The sequence below is a fragment of the Manis pentadactyla genome, chromosome 15 (assembly GCF_030020395.1).
Source record: "Manis pentadactyla isolate mManPen7 chromosome 15, mManPen7.hap1, whole genome shotgun sequence".
NCBI lineage: Eukaryota > Metazoa > Chordata > Mammalia > Pholidota > Manidae > Manis > Manis pentadactyla.
Genome location: NC_080033.1, coordinates 36,786,502 through 36,806,315, shown reverse-complemented (window position 1 = coordinate 36,806,315; position 19,814 = coordinate 36,786,502). Strand labels below are relative to the sequence as shown.

At 40.1% G+C, this 19,814-nt stretch overlaps 1 protein-coding gene across 5 annotated transcripts in view; it reads left to right on the top strand.

Annotated features, from left to right (window-relative positions):
• LOC118909988 (nuclear receptor coactivator 5-like) overlaps positions 1–6,220 on the top strand; it is a 53,894-nt gene extending 47,674 nt beyond the window's left edge. For all 5 annotated transcript variants that reach the window (XM_036880781.2, XM_036880784.2, XM_036880779.2 and 2 more), the window contains 2 exons: positions 356–499; positions 2,877–6,220. In XM_036880781.2, the coding sequence (XP_036736676.2) occupies positions 356–499; positions 2,877–2,935 (203 nt within the window). In that variant the 3' untranslated portion in view covers positions 2,936–6,220. The remainder of the gene's footprint in view (positions 1–355; positions 500–2,876) is intronic.
• Positions 6,221–19,814: the final 13,594 nt, after the last annotated feature.

Here is a 19,814-nt window from a genome sequence, read left to right as displayed (position 1 = left end):
AGATTTTATTTTAGGCTTTGTGGGCCAGGAAGCAAAATCAAGAATATTATGTACATATGTATATAAACATTTAAAATGTAACCATTCTTAGTTCACTTGGGCCATACCAAAACACAACAGGTTGAATTTGAGCACCAGACTATAGTTTGCTGACCCCTGGAGGACCACTGAGGCAGTATAGGTCCACAGAGGACTGTAGAGCTTTGAGGAGATGAGTTTGGACTTGGTGTATGTGTGGCAGGGGCTCCCTGCTCAGCCCCTTCCTAAGATTAGGAAAGGTCCCTTTGGGGAGAGCACCTGGAACCCAATTCAGCGTATGTATTACTGTTTATGTTTTGGTTTTTGTTCTCTGCAGGATTGGTCAACCCCAAAGGTCTCTTTCCCCCTCCACTACTGGCAGCCCCTTCCAAGAGGCCTGCTCTTTTGGGATGCCCCCCTCCCAAGCCTGCCAAGCGTCCACTACTTGGGGAGAAACCAGGTCTTTTAGCACCACCACCAGGTGAGTAGCCAGGTGAGCTGGCAGTGGCAATCTAGGCTAATGCTGCCCTGTGGAACTTTCTGCAAGAGAGGAAATGTCCTATAGCTGTGTTTTATAATATGGTAGCTGTTAGCCACTTGTGGCTGTTCAGCACTTGAAATGGGGCTAATATGACCAAGGAACCGAATTTTCAATTTAATTTTAATTAATTTAGATGACTACAGTCACATAGTAATTACATGTAGTCACATGTGGCCAGTGGCTACTGTAATGAACTGCACAGTTCAAGGTTATTGGAAGTATTAAGGAGCTGTAGCAATAAATAGTAAAGTGTGTTGTGTTTTTGCCATGTAAAAAATCTATTATTACTTAGTCTTTTTCTCTCTCCTCTTTTTAAAAAAGGGAAATGTATCTCTACCATAAATGGATATCATTGTCAACTGTAAAATAGAAAGAAACTATAAAAAAAGAACAGAAAAGAGCATTACTAGACTCCTGCCACATACTGTTGCCTGTTTCAGTCTTTAAGCTTAAGAATTGTTCTCCTTCTGGTCAAGAAAGGGGACTACTAAGGGTCAAGGGGTCATTAGTGGAATACCAACACTACTAGAAACTCTTTTCTTGACTATACAGAAGGATTGCAAGAGGCCGGCAAAGGGAGTATCTTCTGATGAAGTTGAATGTTGTTTAATCGTGTTCTTGTGCCTCCCTGATGCCATTTGGAGGTGTGTACCTTGTTTCTGCTTGGCTCAGAGAGGCACACGGTCCCTCCCCTGCTGGGCAGGAGGACAGGGATGTGATATGCCTTATTATAGTACCAGCTGATTGATACCCAGCCCTGGCTTGGAGCCTGCACAGGAGCAGAGGCCTTTTCTCTGTCTTCTTGCCAGTCCAGACCTGGCCAGCTCTCATCTTCTCCTTTCCCCCTGTATGGCTGGAAATGATGAGGTTAGAGGCTTCCACATGCCCTCAAAGCCATCAGGGCAGTAGGGCAGACCTGCTTTGGCTAGTCTGCTGAAGCAGTGGGTAGGAGCCGAGATGCGCTCTGGCCTAGGGTGGATGGAGCCCCACAGGATTTTGCTGACTTCATTTCTAGTCATTCGGGCTTACTGAGCCTAGAAAAAACCACTGCCCTGAGTTCCTCTTAGTTCACTCGAATTCTGTTTGAGCTTTGGGTGAAGCCCCCGCTGTTAGGAAAGTGGACTTTGGTCTTTCTGTTCTTCATACAGGAAACATTTTTAATGATCCCTTATGCCCTTTTAAAGTTTTAATCCTTAAATTTTTAGTCAAATATGCTTCCAATGGATATATATTGTGTCATTGTCATATAAAGGATATACATTTATAAAATGATGGCAAGACAGACACAGGTCAGTGACTCCTGTGCTCCTGGGGACCCAGATAAAATGTCTAATTTTGAGGTTGTCATCTGACAGACCACATTTTTAGGAAATTTTGAGAACTTTCCTCATCCCTAAGTTGGCTCTCCATGGCTTCTAAGGACCCTCTCAGCTCCAAATTCCAGGACTAATAGTTGGAGAAAACTTTTTAAAACAACAAAAATGAAAACCTGAAGCATGCTATACAAGGGCTAACCATAATAGTTCCCATGTATTGAGTTCTCATTAGGTGACAGGCATTGAGATAATTTCATTTAGTCCTCAACCCTGAGCTAGGTACTGAGATTATCTGCATCGGTTACATGAGCCACCTATTGTCCAGAGGGTGATTAATCGGCCCAAGGCCACTCAGTGGTACCTTGTGGAGTCGAGATTGCACACCAGGCATGTGACACCACATTCCATGCTTTTAACCATCACACAGCCCTCGCAGCACATAAGCCTTATCAAATTGTTGCTTTCAACAAATCACATATTTTTGCTTGGATTTCAACCACATCCTTCCATCCGCGAGCCTCTCTTTGACAAATGGCCAAAACCGTTTTCACATCCCTTACTTGTTCTGATTCATCAGTTTAAGTAAGGGCTGTAGAAGTTCAAAGGTTGGGGTGGTTGTGGTTCACATGGAGCCAGGGTAGTGCCATGGAGTTCTAGCAGAAGAGCTGGGCTTGGAGAAAGTCAAGTATTTGGGTGCCTGAAGGGGAGAGGTGCTGGGCTCTCCTGCTGATAGAGGCCCTCCATGAGGTGCTCAGAACTCAGTGAAGGTGAGGGCGGGGGTAGGTGTCCCATATTCCTCCTTTGTAAAATGAGGGCTGAAACCAGGATTGAATGAGATAATATGAATGAAAATCTTTCAGAACCTCCAAGAAATGCATAAATGTCTGCTAATGCTATAGCTTGGTTAATCTGATTCTGCCTGCAAAGGTGGGTGTGACTAGGGGCTTGGCGAACCAGGGAAAGGATGTAAATTGACACTGCTGTGTCCCACCTCTTCACAGGTCTTTCGCAGTCGGTACTGCGCAAGCAGACACTTCAACCCATGCCTTTGCTGAAGTAAGGAGAGCTCTGCTGAGCTAGGAAAACAAGGTGGCTGCCACCCCGACATGATTTCACCCTCCTCCAAGGATCAAGGCCCCTATCTGGCCTGCAGCACTGATGTCCAAGCAATGGGTACAAATGGCCATCCCTTTTGTCCCAAACATGGTCCAGTGGAAACTTATAAAAAGTTTGGAGTCCTTTTGTACCAAACTAGAGGTTTGTGGAAGGTCATTGTTCTAGATGTTAGATCTTGATATTGTTCAATTATATGCATATTTTAATACAATAAAAACTTTTAGCTTTTACATACAGTTTGCCCCTTTTTAAACACTTTTTATTTTGGGATAATTTTAGATTTACAAAAAATTTGCAAAGATAGGACAGGGAGTTCCCTTCATCCAGCTGATATAACCATGGTACATTTACTAGGAAATTAACATTAGTACAATAATAAGAACTATGCACAGACTTTATCCATATTTCATCAGCTTTTCCATCAATATAATTTTTCTGTTTCAGAAGCCTATTCTGGGTACCATGTAAGCCCCTTTTAATTTTATTAAGTTTTAGATGTTTTTTTATTATGAAACATTGTTAATGTAAAGAGAATTTGAATGAAGAGTTCTGATGAACACAGGGAACATCCATATATTCTGTACCTAAATTCAACAATTAACATTGTCATTTTTCAATTTACTCATATGTCTGTGTAAGTAAAGTTTTTTTCTCAACCATGAAAATAAGTTGCAAAGCTTGATATCTCACATTTAAATGAGATATCAAGATACCACTAAATGAGAGGCATACTTTAGCATGCCTCTCCTAAGAATAAGGACATTTTCTTATATGAATGATACTGTTACCATAACTTAGAAGTTAGTATTCTATAATATCTAATGTCTGGTTCCCATAGTTGAATTTCCCAGTTGTCCCAAGAATGCCTTGGTGGGCTTTTTTTAAAACCAGGGTTTAAGTAAGATTTGTGCATTGCATTTGGTTGTTAGGTGTTTTTAGTTTCTTTTAATCTTGAACAGTCTTCCTACTTTTTTTTTTTCCCTAGTGATACTGACTTCGAGTCTGAGCTACTTGTCTTGTAGAATATCCTACATTCTGAATTTCTCTGATTGTTTCCTCATGGTGTCACTTAACTGTTCTTCTGTTCCCTGTAGTTTCTGTATCCTGAAAGTTTGGTCTGGATTCAGGTCATACATTTCTCGCAAGAATATTTTCATAGGTGGTGCTGTTTCATATTGTATTATATCAGAAGGCACCTAATAGTTGTCCTGTGGGGGATGCTGCTGTGTTTGGTCACTTGGGTATGGTGGTGACTGCCTTAGAGCAAATAATTTTTTCCTTGAGACTTGATGCTTTGTCATGAAGCAAATATCCTACTAGCCAACAACTTTTACCTAATTGTTTAGTGTCCATTGATGATTCTTGTCTGATTTAATTATTAGATTAAAACTTCTCCTCTTTTAATTGAAACATAACATCTTAAATGTTCATTTTAATTAGTTTTAAAAATTGTACAGACCCATGTAACTGGCATCCAAAATGAGGTGTAAGCATTTACATCTCGTCAGACCATTCTAGGCACTCTGCTCTCCCTCCCCTAACTCTTTTTGACTTCTAGCACCTTAGTATTGTCTGTTCTTATAGTTTATATAGATGGAATCATAGAGACTTATTGTTTTCATTTCATAATATATACAAATATTAAATAATGTCATATACATTATAATATTATATAATTAACATATATCAATTAACCTCATATTTAAAAAAATAAATTAAAAATGATTTTTATAGACATGCAAATAAATTGTTTACAGTGGGGTGTTTATTGGTTTCCCTTCTCCAATGTAGAAGAATCCAGTTTTGCTTTGATTCTGTACATTCATTTCAGTATTTCTGGTCTAAAAATGTGATTTTGGATTGTTCTTTTAACTGGTTACAACACCTACTGGTTTCCTCTTTTAATAGTTAAAGAAAAAAATCTTGAACATATGGCCTTTAAAAAAAATGGAATTATGCAGTATATATTTTGTTGAGACTAGTTTCTTTTGCTTCTAGAATGTTTTTGAGGTTCACCCATATTGTTGCATGAGCCCATGGATTGTTCCTTTTTTGGCAGGAGTTCATTGTATGGATATGCCACAGCCTGTTTGTGCATTCCCTCTGTTAGACTTGGCTTTTTAAAGATTGCTTATACAAGTTCTTTGTGGGGGTATATTTGCATTTTTCTTGGGTAGACACCTAGTAGTGGGATTGCTAGACCATAGGGTAGGTATATATTCAGTAAGTACTGCAAAACAGTTCTACCATTTTACATGGCCGCCAGCAGTGGCCCAGAGCTCTGGCTGCTTCACACCCTCACTCTCTTTGATATTGGCAGTCTTCCCTTTCAGCCATTCAAGTGCCTAATGGTGTTGAGCACTTTCTCTTTTTCAAAGTTTATCTGTTTAGGCGATGGGTTAGTGAAGGGTTATAAAGATTTTTTTGGTCAGTGTATTAGTTTCCTAGGGTTGCTGCAACAAAGTGCCACAAACGCAGTGGCTTAAAACAACAGAAATTGTCTCACAGTTCTGGAGGCTGGAGGTTTGATGAAGTGGTTACCTGGGCCGTGCTTCCTCTGAAACCTGTAAGGGGAGAATCCTTTCTAGATTCTTCTAGCTTTTGGCATTTGCCAGCAACTCTGTGTTCCTTGGCTTGTGATGCATCACACCTATCTGTCTCTCCATTGTCATGTGGCTCTCCTTTGTCTTCATGTCATCTGTCCCCTGTGTTTTATTTCTTTCCACGACTTTAAAAAGAAACCTTTTTTTCCTTCGTCCCAAGGCATCTCCTTAGATTACATGAATTTTCAGGTCTTTTCCTACATAATGTGAAGTCTTACACTGGCTGGGAGCTCTTTGGCTTGCTGTGTTGACAGTGTCCTGTCTTAGAAAATGGATGATGTGGGGCAAGGTGGAAGCCACACCAAGTTGTAGAGGGACAAGAGGCTGAGAAACTCATCCTGTGGAGTCCTCAAGGCCAATCCTGCATGTCTGCCCTCAGGCACTGGTGGTCCTGGGGCTTAGTCACTGAGCCCACCTCCTGTATTAGAGGGAATTCCTTAGCGGTGTTCCAAGCCCTCCCTTGCACATAAATATACAGAAACTTTCTAGTGACATTCAGAGTTGCTGGATGAATCACTAGCATCTACAGGGGAAAGACTTCTTATATTCTTAGAGTTACCTAAATAATTCAGTAGAACAAGATTAGAACAATAACTTGTGTTAAAGTTTTGAAGACAGTTTGTATATTTTTTTTTGAACAAAATAACCAAAATTTACATCTGATCAGTAATAATGACATGCCAAGCTATTTTGGAGCCCGAGGACACCTGGAAAATGAGAAATACTGATTCTGTCTTTACTTGAAATTTTGATATTCTGTTCTCCACATATTTTTTTTTGTATATCCATCAATTTATTTTATATAGTTTTTTTTTTTAGATAATTATTTTTTATTGAAGGGTAGTTGACGCACAGTATTACATTACATTAGTTTCAAGTGTACAACACAGTGATAAAACATTTATGTACATGACAATTCTAGGTTCCAGCTATCACCCTACCAAGCTGCTACAATATCTTGACTATATTCCTTATGCTATACATTACATCCCGGTTACTTACTTATTTTACCATTGGAAGTCTGTCCTTTTTTTTTTTTTTTTTTTTTTTTTTTTGGTGAGGGCATCTCTCATATTTATTGATCAAATGGTTGTTAACGACAATAAAATTCTGTATAGGGGAGTCAATGCTCAATGCACAAACATTAATCCACCCCAAGCCTAATTTTCGTCAGTCTCCAATCTTCTGAGGCATAACAAACAAGTTCTTACATGGAGAACAAATTCTTACATAATAAATAAGTTACATAGTGAACATTACAAGGGCAGTCATCACAGAAACTTTCGGTTTTGCTCATGCATTATGAACTATAAACAGTTCAAATATGAATACTCATTTGGTTTTTTTTTTTTTTTAAATAATTATTTTTTATTGAAGGGTAGTTGACACACAGTATTACATTACATGAGTTTCAAGTGTACAACACAGTGGTAGAACATTTATATACATAATTCTAGGTTCCAGCTATCACCCTACCAGGCTGTTACAATATCTTGACTATATTCCTTATGCTATACATTACATCCCGGTTACTAATTTATTTTACCATTGGAAGTCTGTCCTTCTTTTTTTTTTTTTTTTTTTTTTGTGAGGGCATCTCTCATATTTATTGATCAAATGGTTGTTAACGACAATAAAATTCTGTATAGGGGAGTCAATGCTCAATGCACAATCATTATTCCACCCCAAGCCTAATTTTTGTCAGTCTCCAATCTTCTGAGGCATAACAAACAAGTTTTTACATGTAGAACAAATTCTTACATAATGAATAAGTTACATAGTGAACAGTACAAGGGCAGTCATCACAGAAACTTTCGGTTTTGCTCATGCATTATGAACTATAAACAGTCAGTTCAAATATGAATACTCATTTGGTTTTTATACTTGATTTATATGTGGATACCACATTTCTCTCTTTATTATTATTTTTAATAAAATGCTGAAGTGGTAGGTAGATACAAGATAAAGGTAGAAAACATAGTTTAGTGTTGTAAGAGAGCACATGTAGATGATCAGGTGTGTGCCTGTAGACTATGTGTTAATCCAAGCTAGACAAGGGCAATAAAACATCCACGTATGCAGAAGATTTCTCTCAGAACAGGGGGGGTGAGGTTCTAAGCCTCACCTCTGTTGATCCCCAATTTCTCACCTGATGGCCCCCCTGCGACTGTGCCTGTCTTAGGTTGTTCCTCCCTTGAGGAATCTTACCCGTCTCTGGCTAACCAGTCATCTTCCAGGGCCATACAGGGAAATGTGAAGTTGGTAAGTGAGAGAGAAGCCTTATTGTTTGAAAAAGTTAGCTTTTTACTTCTTTGCATATTTATGCCCTGTGTCATTTGGTTTTTATACTTGATTTATATGTGGATGCCACATTTCTCTCTTTATTATTATTATTTTTAATAAAATGCTGAAGTGGTAGGTAGATACAAGATAAAGGTAGAAAACATAGTTTAGTGTTGTAAGAGAGCAAATGTAGATGATCAGGTGTGTGCCTGTAGACTATGTGTTAATCCAAGCTAGACAAGGGCAATAAAACATCCACGTATGCAGAAGATTTCTCTCAGAACGGGGGGGTGAGGTTCTAAGCCTCACCTCTGTTGATCCCCAATTTCTCACCTGATGACCCCCCTGCGACTGTGCCTGTCTTAGGTTGTTCCTCCCTTGAGGAATCTTACCCGTCTCTGGCTAACCAGTCATCTTCCGGGGTCATACAGGGAAATGTAAAGTTGGTAAGTGAGAGAGAAGCCTTATTGTTTGAAATGGTTAGCTTTTTATTTCTTTGCATATTTATGCCCTGTAGCTTCTATGCCCAGCATTTGTCTTGAGGTATCTTTACCACTTGGAAGAATTATGATACTCGGTAAATTTGATATGAGGCACGAATTCTATTTAAGGGTTGTAATTAGGAAGGAAGAAGAAAAGCTATAGAAGTAGCAGGTGGAAGAAAACATGGGAAGATTGATTATTTCTTTGACAGATCTTCTTGTAGAGTAACTTCAGCATGTATAGGTTTTAAGCTACTACTTAAATTGCACACACACATTAACATAATAGGAGTATAGTTACATAACCAAAGCATATCTGTAATTACCAGCCATCTCCAGTGAAACCAAGAAAACCAGTTAGGCACCTTAGGCATTTGTGAAAACTTATCTATGATATGGTGGATATTGTCCAACTGAACTTGAACAGTCTGAGAGAAATCAGACAAATTAAAACAACCCATTCCTGGGGAATGTTCACATCCCTTATGTTCTTTTAACAGTAAATAGTCTGTAGTTGAAAGATTTTGGAGCGCTACAATTTGCACTTCTCCAAATTCTTGGTTGAGTTCCAACAGTATAGATCCAGTCAAATTTGTTGTTTTACTGTATGCACAGGCCAGCTTAGATATCTCCTTCATTCCCATGGCAAGTCCAGGAGCTGGTGGGATGAGTGCATCTACAGCTGTAGCAGTGCTTGGATCTTTGTTGGGGTTTTTTGATGATCATCTTCTGGCATGAGTCTTCCAGAGAGTGCTGATGTTGGAAGTTCTTTTTCATATCGTATCTTAGTTCATTTTTGGGGTAGCCCAATTAGGCTTTGATCCTCTGTATAAACACAAACAGACCCTTTGCCTACACTTTTATATGCCCTTTATACCCTTGTGTAGAACTCATTGGAGGTTACCACACAGGAACTGCCCTTTTTGTTTTGTTTTGTTTTGTTTTGTTTTTGGTATCAGTAATCTACACTTACATGACGAATATTATGTTTACTAGGCTCTCCCCTATACCAGGTCTCCCCTATAAACCCCTTTACAGTCACTGTCCATCAGCATTATATTTTTTAAAAGTACAGATTTTTGTGATGTTGGCTTTTTTTCACTTTTTAAAAAATTAGTATTTAAAAAAATAGATGTTGCATACCCATAGTACAATATTCAAAAGAAACAAAAAGTGAACAGTAAAAAGTAGTTCTTCTGCTTCTGTTTCTTAAGTTTCTTCTGTCTCCTTTCATAAATACCCATATGCAAGCATGTATCAACTTGCACTCAAATGGTTAATATACCGTAAATACTATTCTACCTCTTGAAATTTTTTTTCCCGTTATGTCTTAAAAATGATTGTAAATCATTCTGGATTATAGATGTGCCTTAATTTACTTTTTCAGATCTTAGTGATGGACATTTTAGGTCATTTCTAACTTTTGCTGCTTAAGCAAAAGAATTTATTTTGGTGTAAGTTGGTTTTGCTTTTCCAATATAGAGCAACGGGTTTTTAGAACCAATTTCAAATATACCTAATTGTTACTCAGTAAGAAATGATGAAATTGGGTCTCTGCAGTGAGGAATATAAAGAAAACTCATGTTGTGAATTTTACAATTGGAAGTATTTTGCTTTGGCTTAACACTTATGCTTATCTTCAGGTGTAAATGGGTAGAAATGCTAACATTTGAAAAGGAGGCCCAAGGAAGTATACTTTCTGGCATTGAAGTTGGAAATTATAACAGACACTAATTTATCCCACATGAATTTTGGATAAAAAAGAGATTGCTAGATTGAAACTTCTAATACTATTTTTTCTATAGTCTGCTAAACATATTTTTATTTTCCACTTTAGCCTATGATTTTTGTTTCAGATTTCTTGGAAACAAAGCAATTCTGTCTGAGCTGCTATGTGAGCCAAGACCAGACTCTGACTGGAGCCTCTGTCCAGCCTTTTTGGGGTTGTTTGATACATGGATATATTAGTTTCCTATTGCTGTGTAACAAATTTCCATCACCTTGAAACTCACATTTATCGTCTCACAGTGTCCATGAGGTAGGAGTATGGGTCTTCAGTGTCACCAGACTGAAAGTGATGTGTGGGCAGTGACTGGGGTCTCATCTGAGCTCAGGATCCTCTTCCAAGCTCACTGGTTGTTGACAGAATTGATTGCCATGTAGTTATGTGACTGTGATCTCCATTTCTTACTAGCTGAGGACCCCTCTCAGCCCCTAGTGATTCTCAGCTCCTTGCCATGTGGGCCCCTCCTCATGGCCTTTGCTTTCTACCAGGCCACTAGGAAAGTCTCTGAGGCTTCACTTTTTTTTTTATAAGGGAAAGCAAACAGTTTAATAACACGTATACCTCCTGTATACATGAGAGAGACCCAAGAAAACAGTAATCCTGAGGCTTCACCTTTTAAAGGACTTGTCTGATTAGGTCAGGCCCACCAACCTAGGATAATCTCTTTTGATAAACTCAAGATACCCTCCATAATATTGGTCCCACCTACACTCCAAGAGAGGGGATTGTGCAAGATGTATACACCAGGAGGCAGGACTTTGGGGGATCATTGGGTAGATTTCTGCTTACCACAGTGTGTGGTTATGAGTTTTAGGAGCTGCTGTTACAGCAGAGATAAGCTAGGATTGTTTTTTTCCCTATATGAAAAATTATTCATTAGGCAATAATTAATCTTTACTTTTTAAAAAAATTTATTTATTTTGTTGTCATTAATCTACAATTACATGAAGAATATTATGTTTACTAGGGTCCCCCCTTCACCAAGTCCCCCCCACAAACCCCATTACAGTCACTGTCCATCAGTGTAGTAAGATGCTGTAGAATCACTACTCGTCTTCTCTGTGTTGCATAGCTCTCCCCATGCCCCCCCCACATTATACATGCTAATCGTAATGCCCCCTTTCTTTTTCCCCACCCTTATCCATCCCTTCCCTTCCTTTCTCCCCAGTCCCTTCCCCTTTGGTAACTGTTAGTCCATTCTTAGGTTCTATGATTATGCTGCTGTTTTGTTCCTTCAGTCTTTCTTTGTTCCTATAGTCTTTGGGTTTGAGGTGAGTCTCTTGTAAGCAGCATATAGATGGGTCTTGCTTTTTTATCCATTCTATTATTCTGTGTCTTTTGATTGGTGCATTCAGTCCATTTACATTTAGGGTGATTATTGAAAGATATGTACTTATTGCCATTGCAGGCTTTAGATTCGTGGTTGCCAAAGGTTCAAGGTTAGCTTCTTTAGTATTTTACTGTCTAACGTAACTCGCTTATTGAGCTATTTTTAAAACTGTCTGGTCATTCTTTATTTTTCTCCCTTCTTATTCCTCCTCCTCCATTCTTTATATGTTGGTTGTTTAATTCTGTGCTCTTTTGTGCTTCCTTTAACTGCTTTTGTGGGTGGTTGATTTTATTTTTTGCCTTTAGTTAGTATTTGGTTGGTCTGCTTTCTTTACTGTAATTTTATTTTCTCTGGTGACATCTATTTAGTCTTAGAAGTGCTCCCATCTAGAGCAGTCCCTCTAAAATACCCTGTAGAGGTGGTTTGTGGGAGGCAAATTTCCTCAACTTTTGCTTGTCTGGGAATTGTTTAATCCCTCCTTCATATTTAAATGATAGTCGTGCTGGATACAGTATTCTTGGTTCAAGGCCCTTCTGTTTCATTGCATTAAATATATCATGCCATTCTCTTCTGGCCTGTAAGGTTTCTGTCGAGAAGTCTGATGATAGCCTGATGGGTTTTCCTTTGTAGGTGACCTTTTTCCTCTCTCTAGCTGCCTTTAAAACTCTATCCTTGTCCTTGATCTTTGCCATTTTAATTATTATGTGTCTTGGTGTTGTCCTCCTTGGGTCCTTTCTGTTGGGAGTTCTGTACACTTCCATGGTCTGATCAATTATTTCCTCCCCCAGTTTGGGGAAGTTTTCAGCAATTATTTCTTCAAATACACTTTCTATCCCTTTCTCTCTTTTTCTTCTGGTACCCCTATAATGCAGATATTGTTCCTTCTGGATTGGTCACACAGTTCTCTTAATATTGTTTCATTCCTGGAGATCCTTTTATCTCTCTCTGCGTCAGCTTCTATGCGTTCCTTTTCTCTGGTTTCTATTCCATCAATGGCCTCTTGCATCTTATCCATTCTGTTTATAAATCCTTCCAGAGATTGTTTCATTTCTGTAATCTCCTTCCGGACATCATCCCTTAGCTCTTGCATATTTCTCTGCAGCTCCCTCACCATGGTTATGAGCTTTATTTTTAATTCTTTTTCAGGAAGACTGGTTAGGTCTAACTCCTTCTCAAGGTTTGCCTCTGTGATCTTGGTCTGTATCAATTTCTTCTGCCTTTTCATGGTGATAGATACATTTGTGGGGAGCTGGCGCATGTGTTGGGTAAGAGAAAGTCCCTTCTTGCCAGCTTGTGGCCTTCCTTTCCTGGGAGAACAGCGGCCTCTAGCTGCTTGTGCTGGGCAGCTGCGTGCAGACGGGGCTTCTGATCTTGCCCGGCCACTATGGAGTTCAGCGCTGCAGTTGCTGTGGGTGTGGCCTGCCTCAGGCTGCTTCTCCAATATGGCGGAGCTGCGTTGGAGGGGGAACAGGTGGAAGGCTGTTTATCGCAGTGAGGGACCTCTGCACTGCGCTGCAGGGGTTCGGGTGCCCAGAGTTCCCCGTGATTCCCAGCTCCTGGGCTAAGTGTCCTGGGGCACTTCTGTCCAGCTGTGGGGTCCCTGTCCCTTTAAGACTTTCAAAAAGCACTCGCTTTTCTTTGTCCCAGGTGCAGCACCAGCTGCGGGGACCCGCTCACAGGTCTTACTATCCTGTTTCCCTAGTTTCCAGCACCCCACGCACGCACTGTGTGTCTGCGCTCTGGTCCAGATGGCTGGGGCTGGGTGTTCAGCAGTCCTGGGCTCCCTCTTCCTCCCCGTTCTGACTCCTCTCCTCCCGCCGGGAGCTGGGATAAGGGGTGCTTGGGTCCAGCTGGGCTGGGGCTTGTATCTTACCCCCTTTGCGAGGTGCTGGGTTCTCGCAGGTCTGGATGTCGTCTGGCTATTATCCTGTGTCTTCTGGTCTCTCTTTTAGGATTAGTTGTATTTGTTGTATTTTCAAAAATATATATGGTTTTGGGAGGAGATTTCCGCTGCTCTACTCACGCCGCCATCTTGGTTCTCCTAATCTTTACTTTTTTTGTGTGAGATAGTTTCTAAGTCCCAGTGCACAGGTGAGCAGTTCTGCTCGTCCCCACCTCAGTAGCCAGTTGCTTCCATATCATTCAAAAACATTGACTTTTCAGAAGTCATCTTTCCTATTAACACAGACTTCTCTGTTTTTCTCCTTCAGCCCTAAAGCATCATGCTCCTTCCTTGCAGGTAAAGTATCTCAGCTAATAGTTCTCAATACTACTGTCCAACAGTTGGGAGGAGGAGTCTTCTCACTATAAAGTCTGTCAGAGAGAAAGCATCACTCTGTGGGAAACTTACCCCCGTTCACAGCCATCAGCATGTACCTTTGGAGATGCCTTAAACTCTTAACACTATCCCTTTCATAGGTCTTGGGAAACTAGTTTTAGGGGCTGGTATGGGGAAAGTCTTTTGTGTCAGTCTGTATGAACCACCTCTGAACTTGTGTTTTGGGCTCAAAACTGACCAGTGCTCCCAAAGAGAAGCTGTGGGGTCTAGTGGTGAGGCCCTAAAGGACGGATGCTGGGCTGTACAATTCACTTTAAGATGAGAAATGGAAAAAAGCTCTTGCTGTCACACAAGAGGGAGCAACTGTCTGTAGACTAAAAGTCAGGGTAGGTTTCATAAGGGAAATATTTATTATTCAGGATGCAGCTAGAAAAAAGTGACTAACCTTTAGAAGAAGTTGAGGTTGCTTTTCTGAATTGAGAAGAAGCCTGCATGTTAGAACCATTGAGTCTTCACCCCAAACTTGGTCCTGATTTTTGCATACAGAGGAGTGGCCTCTCCTGCAATTAGAAGCGTGTCCCCGGGAGGGGTGGTAACAAAGAGGTGAGCTGTGCTTTCCTGGAGCCTGTCTGGAGATTTTACAGTGGGGTGTCTGGGGGAAGGCTCTGTGCTGCTTGGTGAACACTTAGGAGGACAGGTAGAGAGACTGGCCTCCTTCCATCTTGTTAAATGTACAACCATACTCCAGAGCCATCCTATGTCTGTTCTTTGGCTGATTGTCTTCAGCTATGTGCTGGAAAAGTACTGGCTTCTGTCATAGAAAATCCTCAGATGTTCCAGCCCTGGCGCCCATCATTTGGCACAGCTGGGCACCTCATGAGGCGGAATGAGCCTGCTTTGAGTCAGGACCATGTGAATGTATTTGCAGAGTAACCTTGGGCAAGGCGCATCACCTCTCTGGGCCTTGATTTCCTCTTGTAAATAAGATTAACCTCATTCCTGTGTGGTTAGGTAAATGATACAGCAGGTGAAAGAACTTGGGAAACTGATGCAGGACCTGTATGACACAATACCTGTATTTCATTTCTAAGATGCACGTTATTTCTTATTACTATCTCTGAAGTCACCAAGCATTGTACCATTGAAGGTTTTTCACTGCAGTAATTGCCAGTCTTGTTTCTTACTGTAATGTAAAGGAGTGGTGAGTCTCAGTGATGGCTATGGTTGTTATTAAACCAGTGAGTTGCTGTAGATTACAGGTCAGGAATTGACAGGAGGATCTTGAATGTCTTTTATGAAGATTGCCATTCAGCGAGGAAAGGGGTAGGAGCCAACATGGGCCTGGTCCAAGTCTTGCTGTTGGGAGTGCACATTTCTTTTTGTCTTGCGGTGAAAACTTGTTCATGCTCCCCCCACCCAAAGTAGCAGTTCTTTTCCATCAGACTTGTGGTTACTTAGCTTCAAACTATCTTTGGACACTGCTTGGGTTGGAATGTTGGTGTTAGTAAGAAGGGAAGGTCAGAGGCATTCCCTCTCCAAAATTCCTGCACTGTGAAAGGCAAGCCTTCTGCTACTACCCCTCATTCTTATGGCTCAGGCCCCTCCGCAGTCAACCAAGCCTGTTCCAGGGGCTCCTGGGGACTGGAGTCCCTGTGATCTCCTTGGGCATTGAAATGCCCTTTGGTCCTGGCATGGCCCCACATGATACTTGTCACACCCCCTGTGGCTTGTTTCTGCGTGGTTGCCTCGGGCACAGTCCCTGTCCTCTGACCCAGTGGTTTCCCCAGTGTGGTATGTGAACCACTGGAGTTATGCAAGCTGATGTTTGGAGGCACATGGACATACATTTTATTACACTAGATCATCCAGCAGCAAACACTACTAAACACCTCCCATGTACTTGCCATGGTTGTAGGGCCGTGAATAATTATGTGTGTATGTATGCCTTTTGTAATAGTTTTTACTTTACAAGACTTCAACCTAAGAAAAATAAGATTACAATAAATTCTAATGTAGTTTCACAGACACTCATCTGTCATTGACAGTTTGTCTCATTTGCTTTGTGTCTTTCTCATTCTGTGTAGAATTAATATTTATATGGTATACATATCACATCTAATGAATCCTTTTTTGTTTGTTTAGCCATTTGAGAGTAAATTGCAGTAAGCACCCTTCACACTTAGACACTTCAGCACTTAACTTCCTCAGAATAATGTATTATTCTCTTAACCATAGTGCAATTATCAAAATCAGGACATTTAATATTGACACAATGCTGTTATCTATATATACATATTTACAGTTGTCTCAGTAACATCCTTTAAACCAACATTTCCCAACGCCAGGATTCCAGTCAGGGTCACATGAAGCATTCAGTCAGCACGTGTCTTTGGGTTCCCTTCCTTAGAAGAATACATGCCTACTGTTTTTTAGAAGACACATCAATTGGAGTTGCACAGTTTTCCAATTTGCTTTTATAACTTGTGACACTGGTTTGCGATTGAAGGCCATACAAAGTTTTCTTTTCATATAAATTTACTTAAAATTAAAAACTGAGTCAATTTAAGAAAAAAATAAGTAAATACAAGTTGACCCTTGAGTGACATGGAAGTTAGGGGTGCCAATCTGCACAGTTGAAAACCCAAGTTTAACTTTTGATATCCCCAAAACTTAACTAGTAGTAGCCTACTGTTGACCAGAAGCCTTTCTGATAACATGAACAGTTTTTTAACATGTATTTTGTATGTTATATATATTATATACTATAATCTTATTATAAAGTAATCTAGAGAAAAAATGATTTTTTGAATTTTCACAAATCTTCAAAAAATCTTCCAATATTTTTATTTTTTTATTTTTTATTTTGGTATCATTAATATAAAATCACTTGAGCAATATTGTGGTTACTAGATTCCCCCCATTATCAACTCTCCATCACATACCCCATAACAGTCACTGTCCATCAGTGTAGTATGATGCTATAGAGACACTACTTGTCTTCTCTGTGCTATACTGCCTTCCCTGTGCTCACCCCTCTACATTATGTGTGATAATCGTAACGTCCCTTTTTCCCCTTCTCCCTCCCTCCCCACCCACTGTCCCCTGTCCCTTTCCCTTTGATAACTGTTAGTCCATTCTTGGGTTCTGTGAGTCTACTGCTGTTTGGTCCCTTCAGTTTTTTCTTTGTTCTTATGCTTCACAGATGAGGGAAATCATTTGGTCCTTGTTTCTCTCTGCCTGGCTTATTTCACTGAGCATAATACCCTCTAGCTCCATCCATGTTGTTGCAAATGGTAGAATTTGTTTTCTTCTTATGGCTGAATAATATTCCATTGTGTATATGTACCACATCTTCTTTATCCATTCATCTACTGATGGACATTTAGGTTGCTTCCATTTCTTGGCTGTTGTGAATAGTGCTGCGATAAACATAAGGGTGCATATGTCTTTTTCAAATGGGGCTGCTACATTCTTAGGGTAAATTCCTAGTAGTAGAATTCCTGGGTCAAATGGTATTTCAATTTTGAGTTTTTTGAGGATCTCCATACAGCTTTCCACAATGGTTGAACTAATTTACATTCCCACCAGCAGTGTAGGAGGGTTCCCCTTTCTCCACAACCTCGCCAACATTTGTTGTTGTTTGACTTTTGGATGGCAACCATCCTAACTGGTGTGAGGTGATATCTCATTGTGGTTTTAATTTGCATTTCTCTGATGACTAGTGATGTAGAGCATCTTTTCATGTGTCTGTTGGCCATCTGAATTTCTTCTTTGGAGAACTGTCTGTTCAGCTCCTCTGACCATTTTTTTTTGGTATCATTAATCTACAATTATATGAAGAGCATTATGTTTACTAGGCACCCCCTTCACCAAATCCCCCCCCACAAACCCCATTACAGTCACTGTCCATCAGCGTAGTAAGATGCTGCAGAATCGCTACTCGTCTTCTCTGTGTTGTACAGCCCTCGCCGTGCTGCCCCCACATTACACATGCTAATCGTAATGCCCGCTTTCTTTTTCCCTGCCCTTATCCCTCCCTTCCCACCCATCCTCCCCAGTCCCTTTCCCTTTGGTAACTGTTAGTCCATTCTTGGGTTCTGTGATTGTCCTGCTGTTTTGTTCCTTCAGTTTTTCTTTGTTTTTACACTCCACATATGAGTGAAATCATTTGGTACTTGTCTCTCTCCACCTGGCTAATTTCACTGAGCATAATACCCTCTAGCTCCATCCATGTTGTTGCAAATGGTAGAATTTGTTTTCTTCTTATGGCTGAATAATATTACATTGTGTATATGTACCACATCTTCTTTATCCATTCATCTACTGATGGACACTTAGGTTGCTTCCATTTCTTGGCTATTGTGAATAACACTGCGATAAACATAGGGGTGCATCTTTCTTTTTCAAACTGAGCTGCTACATTCTTAGGGTAAATTCCTAGAAATGGAATTCCTGGGTCAAATGGTAATTCTATTTTGAGCATTTTGAGGAACCTCCATACTTCTTTCCACAATGGTTGTACTAATTTACATTCCCACCAGCAGTGTAAGAGGGTTCCCCTTTCTCCACAACCTCGCCAACATTTGTTGTTGTTTGTCTTTTGGGATGGTGGCGATCCTTACTGGTGTGAGGTGATATCTCATTGTGGTTTTAATTTGCATTTCTCTGATGATTAGCGATATGGAGCATCTTTTCATGTGTCTGTTTGCCATCTGAATTTCTTCTTTGGAGAATGGTCCGTTTAGCTCCTCTGCCCATTTTTTAATTGGATTACTTGCTTTTTGTTTGTTTGTTGAGGTGTGTGAGCTCTTTGTATATTTTGGATGTCAAGCCTTTATCGGATCTGTCATTTACGAATATATTCTCCCATACTGTAGGGTACCTTTTTGTTCGATTGTTGGTGGCTTTGCTGTACAGAAGCTTTTCAGCCTGATATAGTCCCACTTGTTCATTTTTGCTTTTGTTTCCCTTGCCTGGGGAGATATGTTCCTGAAGAAGTCGCTCATGTTTATGTCCAAGAGATTTTTGCCCATGTTTTTTTCTAAGAGTTTTATGGTTTCATGACTTACGTTCAGGTCTTTGATCCATTTCGAATTTACTTTTGTGTATGGGGTTAGACAGGGATCCAGTTTCATTCTCTTACATGTAGCTGTCCAGTTTTGCCAGCACCATCTGTTGAAGAGACTGTCATTTCCCCATTGTATGTCCATGGCTCCTTTATCATATATTAATTGGTCATACATGCTTGTGTTAATATCTGGACTCTCTGTTCTGTTCCACTGGTCTGTGGCTCTGTTTTGTGCCAGTACCAAATTGTCTTGATTACTGTGGCTTTGTAGTAGAGCTTTAAGTTCGGTAGCAAGATCTCCCCCACTTTATTCTTCCTTCTCAGGATTGCTTTGACTATTCGGGGTCTTTTGTGGTTCCATATGAATTTTTAAACTATTTGTTCCAGTTTGTTAAAGAATGCTGTTTTTATTTTGATAGGCATTGCATTGAGTCTGTAGATTGCTTTAGGCAGGATGGCCACTTTGACAATATTAATTCTTCCTAGCCAAGAGAATGGGATGAGTTTCCATTTGTTAGTGTCCTCTTTAATTTCTCTTAATACTGCCTTGTAGTTTTCAGGGTATAGTTCTTTCACTTCCTTGGTTAGGTTTATTCCTAGGTATTTTATTCTTTTTGATGTAATTGTGAATGGAATTGTTTTCCTGATTTCTCTTTCTGCTAGTTCATCATTAGTATATAGGAAAGCCACAGATTTCTGTGTATTAATTTTGTATCCTGCAACTTTGCTGAATTCAGATATTAGTTCTAGTAGTTTTGGAGTGGAGTCTTTAGGGTTTTTTATGTGCAATATGTCATCTGCAAACAGTGACAGTTTGACTTCTTTACCAATCTGGATGCCTTGTATTTCTTTGTTTTGTCTAATTGCCATGGCTAGGACCTCCAGTACTATGTTGAATAATAGTGGGGAGAGTGGACATCCCTGTCTTGTTCCCAATCTTAGAAGAAAAAGCTTTCAGCTTTTCGCTGTTAAGTATGATGTTGCTGTGGATTT